General features: G+C 28.7%; 1 protein-coding gene across 1 annotated transcript; it reads right to left on the bottom strand.

Moving 5' to 3' along the window:
• Positions 1–265: 265 nt before the first annotated feature.
• Positions 266–2,715, bottom strand: LOC125829676 (xylan glycosyltransferase MUCI21). The gene is given in 3 exon segments (XM_049508864.1): positions 266–1,246; positions 1,249–1,581; positions 2,532–2,715. Coding segments are annotated over 3 exon segments (1,395 nt in total). The 3' UTR covers positions 266–368.
• Positions 2,716–14,648: the final 11,933 nt, after the last annotated feature.

Below are 14,648 nucleotides of genomic sequence, written 5' to 3'. Positions count from 1 at the left end.
GGTACAGTCTAGGTTTTAAAATAAGTGATATTTTTAATTTAAGATAAAAAATTTGGATTTGTTCATACTATTAAAAACATTTATTTTGAATTAATTATTTTATCTCATGCCCTTAAATTAGTTTTTAAAAAAGTTTTCTATTCTTAATCTTGATATTAATGGATAAAACACATTAATAAAAGGTGTTGAAAATAATTAAATGGTAAAATAACAAAAATATTCTTTTTATTTATCAATTTTTAAGAGTGCATAAATAAATAAAAAATGAATAGGTAATATGAGATAGAGAAAAGAGGTGATGATAACCAAATAAAAGTATATACATATAAAGAAAAAGAAAAAAGAAAATTTCACCAACCCTCTATTTACTAACCATTAATAGCCATAAATTTTTTTGCATTTTGATATACTTTCTCTAAGTACATTCTAAATCTATTTAAATCCAAATTTATATTTTGTTCTCTAAGATAAATATCCATTATCTCTTGAGACCAACCTTTTTCTTGAAGAGCCTTTGGATTTTTCAACACCAAATTATCTCCTTTTCCAAATTTTTCCATTAAGGTACTTTCTTCAACTTCAATTTTGTATTCCTCATAAACCAACTTCATTTCCCTGGCTAATTTTCCAAAACAAATATCAGATACACCTTCTGCTCCAATTGGAACAATTTGTATGAATATTGAACTAGGTCGTAAAAATAATGCATGTGTTAGCGCTGCTCCATGCACTCCAATCATTGCATGGCTTGAATGAATCAATCCAAATGACTCATGCAATGATGTTGTTTTGCTCGGCTCGAATAAAATCACCTCAAAACCTATATGTTCTGCGACCAATTTTAATTCATCCTGGTTTAGTATCAGACGCCCTATGCTATCACCGCGACTTGCTAGGACAAGTCGAGGCCTATGTTGAGACTGAGGTTGAAGCTGAAGTTGAAGCTGAGACTGACCCTGACCCTGAACGGTGCCATATGTGGTGGCTAGAAATTTATGAAAATCTATTAGGGTTTTTGGGGTTGGTGTTAATTTTGGGTCAATATTCATGAAACCATGTGACATAAGTCCAATTGTGACTTTAGGGAAACAATGTGTGACATTAATCTCCTTGTCAATATCAATAATTGGGTGTTTACTAAAACTTTGTAGTAAATCTTTGTACTTGTGGACCCACCAATCTTCTAATTTGGAGATTACTAAGATGAAATCTTGATTAGGAAACAAAGAATTAACAGTAATAAAAGGGGAATAAATCCATCATTGATATCATGGAAGAAATTACCAGTGTACCCTCCCAGACTGAATACAAGTGCTTGGGCTTTATGATGGATCAAGCAATTTGGGCCTATTGGGCCTTTAGTAAGAGTGAATTCTTTGATTTGGCCCATTGTGAAATTCTCCCATTTTCTTGGATAGGGCTTAATCTTTTCAACTATGATATTTGTCTCATTATTATTGGTTGAGCCCATGTCATAAAATGTTGACTTGAATGGGTCAAAAATTGTTGGCCCATTGATTGAGCAAATATCATAGGAATATTGAGACCTATTGCAATTGATTATTGACTTTGATTTTTCTACTGAAAAAAAAAAAACAAAAGAAAGATTGTTAGAAATATTAACAATGCATGAGTAACACGAGTTTTATCTGTCTATACACTTGAATCCGATACAAAAAAAGAATCTAATATTTACTTGCGCAAAATCCAGACAAAGTTTAAACGTCAAATATAAATTTGTATAATTTTAGTTGTGTCTGATCGGAAGTTGTTTATGCCCAAGCAAAACTTATATATATATTATAATATATATAAAAAGTTTATATATAGTCTCAAAATCGACTATTTGTATACTTCCTCCAACATTTCCTTCTTTATTGAATTTTTGTGACGTAAATCTAAATTAATTAGATCAACATATATCGGCTAAAAGAAATAAGTGTCCCGAAAAAAGTCCATACAAAAAAAAAGTACTCTAATTTTCCGTAACGGATGCATGATGAATGAAGAAATCACGGAAAATAAAATTGGTTGGGACGTTAGCAAAATGACACGTGTAATTTATTTACTCTTAAAACTATATTCAAATATATTATTTACACCGTTTGAACATGCAAGTCCAAATAATTTTATTTTATTCTTTTAAAAAATAAAATAAAGGCACTTGCTCGAACTTAAAAACTGAAAATAAACACATTAAACCTGAGGAACTCATGAATAACGAGGTCTGAAAGACCGAGAATCTATCAGAAACGACTTGTTTAACACATAATGGTAAGTGTAAGGTTTGTTTTTGTATATTCCTTTTTGAGATCCCACTTATGAAATTGTGTTGGATATGTTATTGTTATTGTTGTTGTTATTGCGGAACATTTCTCTTAGCTTTTCCAACAAATAAGAGCATTATGTAAATATTTACATACTATATTATTGTATAACTAACATGATTAAATATTTTTATAACTTAATATCTTCAATAAATGCATGGATACATAGAACTTAAACTCTTTAAAGAGATAGAAGCAACATACCTTCATGGTTATAATTATGACGACTTATTGCATGAGGAGTTGATATAATAAAAGAATTATGAGGTTTCGAGTTGAAGAAAACTTGATTTTGCCTCAACACTATAATTATCAAGACGAAGAGCATAACTCCCATCAACGCCGTTGTTGAATTTGAAGCTTTTTTCTTTATTACATTAATCTTCATTATTTCTAGCACGCTCTTTCAACTTCCAAAAAAAAAAGGAAGGAAAATTTAGTGAGGAAAAATAGAGGGGTTTTTTGAAGAAGAAAAGAAGAGGAGAGATGGCAAGTAAATGAGAATTTTCTTCTAATATATATATGAGCTTTATATCTTTTTATTTTATAAGAATAATTTAGTGAGTAATAATTAGTTGTCATGTTTTATACAAAGTGCATAAAACTTAAATTTCAAATAAGAAAAAAAAAACATATATAGTCAAAGTTTGAATAGGTTGACTTGTCCACTTGGCACAAGGAGGTAGTAAATTGAAACTTCTTGTTTGGCTGATTGAGTGGAAGAAAAATTAATGGAGAAATACTTGGATATATCACTTTCAAGTTGTTGAATAAAATTCAAATTAAATGAATTTTGTGCAACTTCATAGCATGCTCATATATATTTTTGGCATCTTTGAAAATCTTCATATCTTATATAGTAACATTCAACTTCATATTAAACATTCTAAACAAAGGAATGAAGCCAAGAAAATAACGTATATGAATGTGTATGTGCAGTTATTGGTGTAATTGTGTGTGTGAGATTATTGTAGGTGAGACAAAAGTCGGTTATGGAATTAATAAGATGGAATCTTTATCGAGTAACAATAGATCATTGACTCTCTCTTGATTTTATTTTTTAAAAATAACTAATAATATTTTAATGGTGTGAGATTTTTTGGAGAAAATCGTGCAAGTTTATCCAAAGCGAATAACATCACATCATGTTAAGAGTATTTTTGAGTTGTTTTAGTAGAATGATAATAATGTAGGGTACGGCTTAGTGCCTTTCCCCGTCTACATACTGATTTTATATCTTTACCCATAGCTTCAAAGACGCATGCACAAAATAGAAGCTAGTAGACTTTGGTGGCAATAAATATTCGTTTAATGGGGGGTGGCACACAGTTCATCTCCAAATAAACCCATAAATGGTGATGGTTCGGGCCATGTGGAACTTAACTCAAATAGGAGGTTGTTAGGTGCGTGTGAACAAAGTCTCACATTAACATCTGAAAGAAAAGCAAACTTACTTATAATGTGTTGAATACTCTTAATAATTTGAGGCCTATTAGAAAAAACCACAGAGGCTTAGCTTACAGGAGATGATATCACATCATATCTAAAGTATCTTTAGGCATAACAAATTAAAAGGTCAATTAACAAGAAGAAGGCGGAGATAAAAAAGACAAGAGGGCAAGACTAAGGGAGCTCTACTACACGATAAAGGCTTAATCAAATAAGACTAGTCAAAATGGCTGCAAAACATACATTAATGATCCAAGAATTAGAAACCAACCTTGTCCAAAGTCAATTTAATCACATCCTAGGCCAATTTATTGACTTAAACTAGACAATTTTTTAGAATGTGGAATAATATGTATGTACCTAACATATTTGAGCTCTAAAACATAGACTATATATAGCATATTAATGTTGACCAAAATTTTAACTTTACTTGCACATCTTCTTTCTTCTCTATTTCATTGCTATAGTCTTCCACTCTTAGACAACATTAATTCCTTGAAATAAATACAAATCCAAGATTTAGCGTTAGTGAATTAAAATAATAGCCGACAAACATAGATATATTTATATAATTTTTATATATTTAGCTAACACACATAATTCATTTTAGTTGATCGGTCAAATGTGTAACTTGCCCAACTTATAAGAGCAAATTAACCCAATATGACTCAAGGTTTGGGCTAACTCAAGAAAATAACAAGTTTGGGCTTGAAAATATAAGTCTACTTTGTTTGCTTTGGGTCCAACTTGAGCCCAATTAGAACCACATGTGCCATATGGCCCATTACTATGAGTGGGCTTCAGACCCGAACAACTAATTATGGGTCATTGCACGAATACCCGTATTTGGGACGGTCTTTAATTTTTGCTTTTAAATTGATCGTCTTCAATATGTCTTTCAACACGCTAAGTAATAAAAAATTAATGATATTATAAAGTTTCAAAAAAGTTTAGTAAGAGTAAATTTATAAAACTTTTCTTATTTATAATCTCTTAAATAAGTGGGCAACTAACATTAAGAAGTCATTTGGTTGGGAACAAGTTATTCCACCATCTATGTGAGATAACGTAATTTAATCACTAAGACATAAATAGTGAAATAAATTATTTCATAACTGCCTAATACCTTTAACCAAACTTAGAATAAAATAGTACTATATTTTATTATGTGTTTCTTATACCTTATACTCACACCAAACTAATCTTAAACGTATAAAGAACTATAACCTCAAAATTCAATTAAATATTTTTTATTAAAAAAAAAAGAACACATTGGTTATTGCGACATTAAAGGATGAGATCTGATAGAGACTGTCTGACACGTGGCAGAATAATGTGGGACCACAAATGGCATTTCTGTCAGAAAACTTATTCGAAAGGGTAATAACGTAATTGAAGAAAAACATGAAAGCCCAAGATTCGTGGACAGGAATCTACCTCGGGATTTGAAAAGGAAAGATTTCGAGATTTGCGAGAATTTTTCGCCGCAATTAATAAGACTTTCACTTCGATCAGCAGTTGTTTTTTTTTTTTTTTTTGGTACGGAAAAAAAAAACTACCCCTTTAGATCCTCTGATTGTTGGTTGATAATATGGATTTTTACATTTTTGCCCTTTCTAATAAAAAGACGATGATATATATCGAGTGTCTCTTAAATTTGTTAGTGAATCCAATTTAGACATTCGAATATGTTAAGAACGTTACCTTTAGAAATGAGTCATGATCAGACACCAAACGATTAAAACAAGTATAGAAATTGGTCTTCTTATTTTATGTATAACCAAATATTTGAGAAACTTGCTTTTGTCTTGAAGTTTCTGAATATATAAACAGATTTAATTACCATATGAATATAATAGTTATTGTTCAAATTATATAAAAAAGATAATTTGGTGCACTAAATTTTCGATGGACATGGAAATCGGGTAATATGCTAGATGGACTTCAAGGGTCTATTCTACCGTCTTATTCTATATTTTTGTAAGTGATTGTTTTCACGGCTCGAATTCATTACCTCTTGACCACATGATATCAATTTTAACAGTTACGTCAAGACTCTATTTCAATTATTTAAATTATATATTATTAAAAATATTTCACTGCAAATTTAATTATTATAAAATTTTACTTTTGAATCATAAATAAAAAGAAACCATAAATTTTAAATTAGAATTTTTATGACCATGAATTAAAATATCAAGTGATTAGTGAATATTGAGAAAATCAGCTCTAAATAACTAATGACAGCTACAACTAGGCATACCTAATTGATGATTACGACTTATCAATTAATGTTTAGGTATTTGGATTATTCTTTTTACTATTTTATAGTATAGTCTAAACTAATCAAAAACAAATATTATGCGTTACAGAAGCTTCCACGTATGTTAATTACAATTCTCCATGTGCATATCATTCTCTCTCTAGAAAATACGAGAGATTTAATTAATAGCGAAGTCAAATTTTTTAATACAATTCAAATATTAAAACAAATAAACATACAAAAAATCAAGTAAATCATATTTGTATATGAAAAATTATATTTGGGTGGAGAAGTTTTTTTAATTTGTGGCAAATAAGAATTTGAAATTTGAAAATTTTAAGTTTTGGAGTTTATTATATGTACATATTCAAGAGATTTGTATCGAAATTTCTAGATTTTAATGAATTTGAATGTTAGTTTTTTTAATTAAAAAAATTAAAAACTATTGGAACATGTTTTCCTTTTGCTTATAATTTCTAAAATTTGTCCTTTTTAATTATTTCTTGAAAATATTATGATATTCTCCTATCACATCGTGTAATACACACCTATATTTTCAATGAAGTGTAAGAAAAAAGAGTGAATTAAAAATGAATATAAATGCTAACAACTATTAAAGTCTACGTTTTTTCAATCCATTCAAGCATAAAGCTACTTTAGGCTTTTTTTTCTAGAGTAAAGTAAATAAAATTTTTCTTACTTTTTGTTTGTTCTCTTTCAATTTTTTTAATTTTTTTTTGCAATTCTTTATTTTTAATTTTCAAATGATATATTTAAATGACATTTTCTTAAGGTCATAAGATTTTTAAAAAATATTACTTTCTTAACATTTGTGTCAAGTCAAATTCTGACAAATAAATTAAAACGAGGGAGAAATATTTTGAACAATAATTTGTACGCCAAAAGAAAGGGAGTTAACTAGTAATAATTTCATTATTCTTAGTATGTAGTAGAAATTTAACTTTTTTCTCTTTTTCTTTCAATAATTATGAAATCTAGATTAGCTTAAGCATATTCAGAGTAATTTCATGAGATATTCATCTCCACCTAATAACAAATCCACTAATGCTAGGATAAATGAAAGGAAATCATCTAATATTTTATGAAATTTAAAACTTTTTTCGTTACATGATTCTTTCTCCGTCAATTCAAACAAAAATGCAAATAATATAAGATATTTTTATTTTATATTCTAGTTTATATTACTTCATAAATATTTCTTCAAACTTAATTCTATACCTTGGTAGCTAGCATTTTCCTTTTTCATATATTCCAAAACTGTTGTGTTACCAAGCATCTTTCTGTCAAACTCAATCAAATTAAATAACATAACCTAAAGTTTTAACTTTTCATAATTATGAAGGAAGGATCTGGTCAAATTTACTTGGACTGATGTAGTAATAGTGAGAATCTTGAAATTGCCTGGAATCTATATAAAATAATCATAGACGTAAAATTTATGTATATTCTATCATTTCAAAAATTTACTAACAAAATTACACCGCACAAGTACTCAATAAGTGCATAATATGTATTCTTCATATAAGAGTTTATCCCTTAATTAACACTATTATTAAGTGATCTTACTTCATCTATTTAATTGTGTATGACATTTTTTTCCATTATAATTTATTTATTATAAGAAAATATATTATTTTTCATATTTAGAAATTATGATTTTGTAGCCAAAGAAATGTACTTATATCATAAGTTCTAAAGACATTTTTTATATGTGCATAATATATGTATTCCTTAATCCTAATAAATCAGTACAGTTTGACATCAAGACTCAGAGTAAATTTTAAAACGAATAATTCATAAAGACGAATTTTACGATAAATTCCTTTTTGAATTCAACTGTCAATTATATAATTTAATTTAATCACGATAAATTAGTATAGTCTGACGACTCGGAGTGAACTTTGTGAAAGGTGAAGGAGTAGATTTTTTGAGTGTTTAGAAATTAGCAAACAAGATGGCTGATGTTCCCACGTGAAGTCCACAAGTTTGAGAAAAATTGCTATTGGAGTGATGGAAAGAAAACGATAGGTGAAAGTATTCATATTCCAAAAAAGATAATGGCCAAACAAAAGTACAACTAGATATGCACAACGAACAAATCGTCTTTTTGATCGGTGTCAGAATTAGGATTTTCAATAAAAAAATCGGGGGATTCAATATTTACTATATATAAAAGGTAAATTACCTCAAAAAAATTCTTGAAATTCTTGTTATACAGTTAAACCTCTCTATAACAAATCATCCTCCATAACAACATTTCATCATAATGGTTAAGTTTCTTTGAAATCGACTTTCAACTTATGTAATATTATATCGCTATAGAATTCAAGAATATAACAAACATATATCATCATTAAATAGAGATTTGACAATAGTAAATTAATAAAATGAACCAAGGAAGTTGAGCTTCGTTTACTATAATATTTATTTATTTATGTTTTCGAATAATTATTTTTATAGGATAAGACAAATTGTGTTGTTGGAGTTAAAAGACCAAAAAAATAAATAACAATATAAGTATAGAAACTAAAATAATAATGAAGGCTATTGTTTTTTATTGGGCTTGGACTGATAATTGAGCAAAAGAAGTCCAGAGTTTTCAATTTTCCACAGAAAAATTTAAAAATAAAAAGAGGATTTTTTTTTTACAAAAGACACTAGGTCAAATTTGGTATAGATAACTAATTTTTATTTTTTTAAAAAAACTAATATATTTTTCATACCCGTGCGATATACGGTCAATTATTTTTCCGTTATACTCATAAATTACTAGTCTTTGGTATTATCCATAAAAAAAATTCATTATATTATCATGAATTACTCGTATTTTTTCATGACGTTTTAAGTACCATTCATGATGTATTTTTCGAGTTCGAAATGGTGCAACCTTGAGTTCACACCAAAGCAAAGTATTTACAATTTAACACACATTACAATACTTTGAATGTTTTTAGTAATTAAGAGGAAAATGGATTTGACAATATAACATCTCATGTGTAAATTTTTTATAATATTAATTATAGAGCTTTGGAGACTATTTTTCAATAATATGACAAGGGAAATTAGTCATGATGTCACTTTATTTTTTTCTAGGCAATTTATAAGGTGGTGGTTGGCAATTAAATTGGGATGTTAATTAGCAACTAGTAACAGAAATAGAAACAAAGCCCCCTAGGCCTCATTTATATTCACCAAATTTAAAGATATTCCAATGAATAATCCAAAATCTAAAATGATTAATTAATTAACAAATAAATGAGCAAAATATTTTTTTAGAAAAAAAAAGATTTTTTTTAAAAATGAGAAAAATGATTGTTTCTAGTGTAAAATGAGTTTCTCATTATCTCCACCTAACCCTCATCCTTTGACCACCCTACCCCCGGTCACCTCCAAACTCTCACTGCCCGCCCATTCCAATGCACTATACCAAAAATAATCATTAGCGACAATTAATTAACAGTAATAGCTTAATTATTGCTAAATATGTTTTAAGAGGAATTTAACACTCTTTATTAAAGTATATATCTATTACCGCTAAAAGTTATTTTTGTGATAAGATTACATATAACTAAATACTGTTGAAACAAAAAAAAAATTCTTATAAATGTACTAGACACAAAAAATGTATATAATAATTTCATTTACTCTTCATTAATTATTTATTTTTCATACCAAACACACCCTAAATCCTAAAATGAACAAGTTATATATTGTAATTAGTGAGGGGCCCTTAGTATCAATTCAAGCAAAATCTTGTACTAGTTGTAAAGTGTCACACATTTTCCATGAAAGTGACCATGGCATGTCTTCAAGGGACCACTTTCTTGTTTATAGGATCACAACAACTATACTATATTATATTTATTATGTACCACCAAATCAATATTTATATCAATTTGTTACCATCCAATCACAATATACATAGATAATATAAATATATAGGCTTCAACTTTATAAGTTAATTTGAACTTTAGGATAGAGTCTAGGAGTTTCACTTGTTCATAATATTTTTTTTTTATAGCAAGGCTGGTTTGAACTCTAGATATTTAGATTGAAAGTATAATGGGGATAAAATAATTAATTTACATTATATGAGTAATAAAATCTAAGAATACTTAAGTTTAATTGACTGATGACCTATCGCATGTACTGAGAATTCATAAGTTGATTAATAAGTTGATAATGACAGCCCCCTCTATCTATTATTTCACCAATAACAACCAGCCATCACATAAATGGATCAAATTTTTTTACAACTATTTTTACTAGTATTATGTTTTATTTTTTATTTAGTGTTCGATATTTATAATGATTTGATTAATTTAAATATTTCAAGGCTCACAACTTATTTGCATGATTGTTATTAAGGGCGTAGTTGAAATTCTGGTACGGGCACGGGTTTGACTGAATTCAATAACTTCTTAATTAGTATATTCATGTTACGAAGTTTATTAAATATGTATAAATATTAAATTTAGAACCCAATAATTAACACTTGAAATCGTCATTATAAAATTTTCATAAGGTTAAAATTTTTCTGCCTCTGGTTGTTACTTATTGTATTGTGTTAGTTTAAATACAATATTTGTTACTTAAATTTTACTGTATCATATAGTTAAAATTCAGCGTCATATAATGATGAAAAATCAAATTTTATGTAACGACCGATTTGTATGATTACGTCGATTTACCTCATTTTGAACTTACCTTTTTTTATAATAGTCTTTCCTCTATCGACCTTTTTCTTAAGTATAACCTTCAAATTATTGATATGTAGCATACTTATATATATCTAACGATGAAAATAATAAAAATCTATTTAAAATATTGTATTCATTACAACAATTTAGTACAATACAAAATAATACGTAACAATTATCTAAACAAAGTGGAGCGCTAGACTAAGTTTTTGCATACCAAAATACAAAATTGAAATCTTTAATATTGACGGGTGTGCAATTTTACAAACTTTTCTCCAATATTAATTAAGGTAAATTTTAGTTTGAGCACGTTATTGATGATTTATTTAATTATTCATTATAAGTTACGTCTTTGTGCATTTATTTGGAGAACGACCGTTACCAAATATAAGTGATTTGTGGCCACCTTTAAAAAAGTAGTAATTACATAGTTATTTTTTTTTTGTCGCAAAATAGCCCTCTAGTGACATTATTGTACATCCATAAAGGTCCTATAAATTAAATATGGTTAGTAGGGGTATTAATTTTGAATAAAATGAAAATATAAAATCTCCAAAATTATTTTCCAAAAAAGAATCTCCAAACTTCAATGGATTAAATGAGTGATATGTTAAATTGAATGTTAAAATAGGCATAACATTAAACAACTTAATTCAAAGATTGACTAGAACTTAATTAGCTAATTAAACTCCTAATTGAATTCAAATCATATGAGATTTTTATGCAATAAAATTTTGTTTAACCGTTTAATTCTAAAGTTACATTTAAGATGATTATTATCTTAGAAAATTAAACAAACAAATATCTCATTATAATATCACCCGTCTAAAAGTTTATTTTAAAATCAAGATAATAACGAGGATATTTTTTTTATATTAGGAAGCATTTAAGAGTGCGATTTAATGATTAATAAAGTGAGAGAAAAATTATACGGTACCAAAGTCAAGTTTCATTAATTTAAAATAATAAGTGATAGTTTAGGTATGAAACTCACCCTCTCAATAGTTTAGGTATGAAACTAAAAAAAATGTATAGTTTAGGTGTATTTTTGACACTTATCTCATAAATATATATATATATATATATATACAAGTATTGACATATCTTAACATAAGTTGAAAGTTTAGTCCAGTATTATCGTGTGTCATAATCTTACTAAAATATCCTTTAATGAAACTTCTGACTCCGCGATCAAAGGGATGTACAAGCGAACACTTAAATGAGCATCATAAATATGAATTCTATATTGGGAAGTACATGCAATGAACTCAAACCAAGTATTTGGGGGGGGGGGGGGGGTATTTTAAACTAATTAGGATGATGTTTGCTAGAAATGAGTGACAAAATCAAATTAAACTAAATTTTCCAAGCTCAACTTAGTCAAGTAGCAACATTATTTTTATTTCTATATAATTTAGAAGGAAGTCAATATATATCAACTTAATTCTTAACATAGAAATTTGAGAGGATTACTTTCTTTGGTGGAATAATTACATTATTATATATATAAAGTTGAATTTATTTTTATGTTTATATAGCAGGTGTTAAATTTTCTTAATTTTCTAAATATGTTTTTCTTTATATTTTTTAAATTATTTTGATAAAAAATTTAACTCGATCACTGATATAAAACCCTATTTCTTGTAAATAGCTTGATTTGAGCTAGAATAACATATTTGTGTAGCCTGTTTGTTTTCTTAATAAAAAACTCATCTAGTAAAAGTGACCCTTTTACCTGTAGGTGTAAATAATCTGGTATGATCACTTACAAATGAAATAGAAGAAGACGTTCTTTTAGAAATTTTCTCAAGTATAATAATAAAGATTCATTAGTTAGATGTTTCACTTTCAAAATTATGGGTATGAAAAAATTCTTGATAGGGAGTACTTTTTTTGAACGAGTCTTACTCTGCTTAAATTTGAAGTAATCGAACTTTAATGCAGATATCAAATACCGATAAATATAAAAAAAAAATTGTAATGAATTACAAAATCAAATCTTGCAACAATTGTGGAGTGTGGCCCCTCTATGCCTTGCGGTTAGAGCCGTCAAAATGGGCTTGGCCCGCGAGGCCGGCCCAACCCAGCCCTTGAATTAAGTGGGGTTGGGCTTAATTTTTTTGGCCCATTTAGGAACGAGACTTTTTAGCCCAGCCTCGTTTGGCCCGTAGCCTCGTAGGGCCAACCCGCAAGCCTCAGAGGCCAGCCCGTGGGCTATTAATTTTTTAAAATATTTTTTATATATATTTTTAGTAAAGATTTTATCAATAAATATTTTTAAAATATCAATATAAAATTAAGACTATTTTTTTTATATATCTTTTACATTTTAGGGTCATTAGCCCACTAAATTTTCTTATTAGCCCAAGTTCATTGCTCCATTATAACTATGAATCGTTGACCTCCTTTACTTTTGTTTTATGCCTAATTTTTCACTTCTCCTTTATTGTCTTGTTTATGAAAATAATGATCATGTAATGTTTTTTTTGTTCGGATGAATCTTATGAATGTTGTATCTTGGCTATTATGTATTTGTTTTGTAAATATTCACTGAAGTATGTGTAATTCATGAATGAATTTATGTATGTATTGATGTCGTGTCCATCGAACATCGACGTTTGTATCCTTTCTAAGAGGAAAATGTTGTCCGTTTTTTGGTTGAAGGGTCAACCCGTCCCAACCCGTGGCCCGCTTAGGGCTGGGTTGGGCTGCTATTTTATCGGCCCTTTAATTAAAAGGGCCAGCCCGTCCCAACCCATTTAACTCTCTAGCCCGTTAGGGTTGGGTTGGGCCAACCCATTTTGACAGCTCTACTTGCGGTAATGATTCCTCTGGCTGGGAAGGTACCAGCTGCCTGCGTGGTGTTAAACCAAAATGCTCAATTTCACTACAGGATTTGCGAATGAATGCTGGGCTGGGGCGGCCGGCCTACTACGGGCACCTGTAGGGATTAGTGTGTGAGACCTGGTGTCTAATTGGAAGGGTGATGTAAGACCTCTAGTGCAAAACGCCGGCAAGCTCGTTCTGATCTTGGACACAGCGCAATATGTGACTCACCTGACGATCTTATTCTAAATAGTATCTCGTTAGACAACCATCAACTATATGCTTAACTCATGCCCCAGGAATCCCTAGACACAGAGAGAGGGTACGAGCTAAAAGAAATTTGTTGCATTCAATACATTTCAATTCATTTAGAAGAAAAAACAAAATCTACTTAAGGTAGAAAGTTTTCGATATGAACTATCTGATCAAGTTTTCTTTTCGATTCTAAAAAAATAAATTTACATATTTTTTTTTCTATTTTCCTTTTGTTGTTTTCTTTATTCGTCTTTCGTTAATTAGTTGTGATATAACTTGTGGGGTGAGACATTCAGAAGTGTCACATTCAGTGAACTGTATAAATTATTGAAATACTATTTGATAATCACTCTTGACGATCAAATGCATTATAAGAAGATTCAAATCATTTTATATTTGAAAAAATAAACTATTAACGATCCTCAAATCACGAAAAAATTTAAGCGCACATAAAATCCACTTGATAAAGCAAATAATAAAAATAAAATGAGAAATCAACATTGACTGTGTGACCACTGACTACCAAGCTTTAGGTTGGTATAAGTTCTGTAACACTGCTAAAAAGGAAGGGTAACTTTGGCATATACACTTTTCTTTCATCAAAGTGTATCCTACCAATTTTATAACTTTTTCATTGTTGTGGAATATATAATTTGATCTAAATATCGAGTAGATAAATTATATCGTCATTATTGTATTAAAAAGGAAAAAAAGAATGAGTAATTGTTTGATGCGTGGATAAAGTTCTATATTGAGGAAACTCTTAATAGTATGAGGCATTTTGAAGAAAATCATGTAGGCTTGATC

The sequence above is a fragment of the Solanum verrucosum genome, unplaced genomic scaffold, assembly GCF_900185275.1.
Source record: "Solanum verrucosum unplaced genomic scaffold, falcon-dt-bn FXZP01000008.1, whole genome shotgun sequence".
NCBI classification, from domain to species: domain Eukaryota; kingdom Viridiplantae; phylum Streptophyta; class Magnoliopsida; order Solanales; family Solanaceae; genus Solanum; species Solanum verrucosum.
Note: the sequence above shows the minus strand (reverse complement) of the source record. Positions and strands in the feature narration are given on the sequence as shown.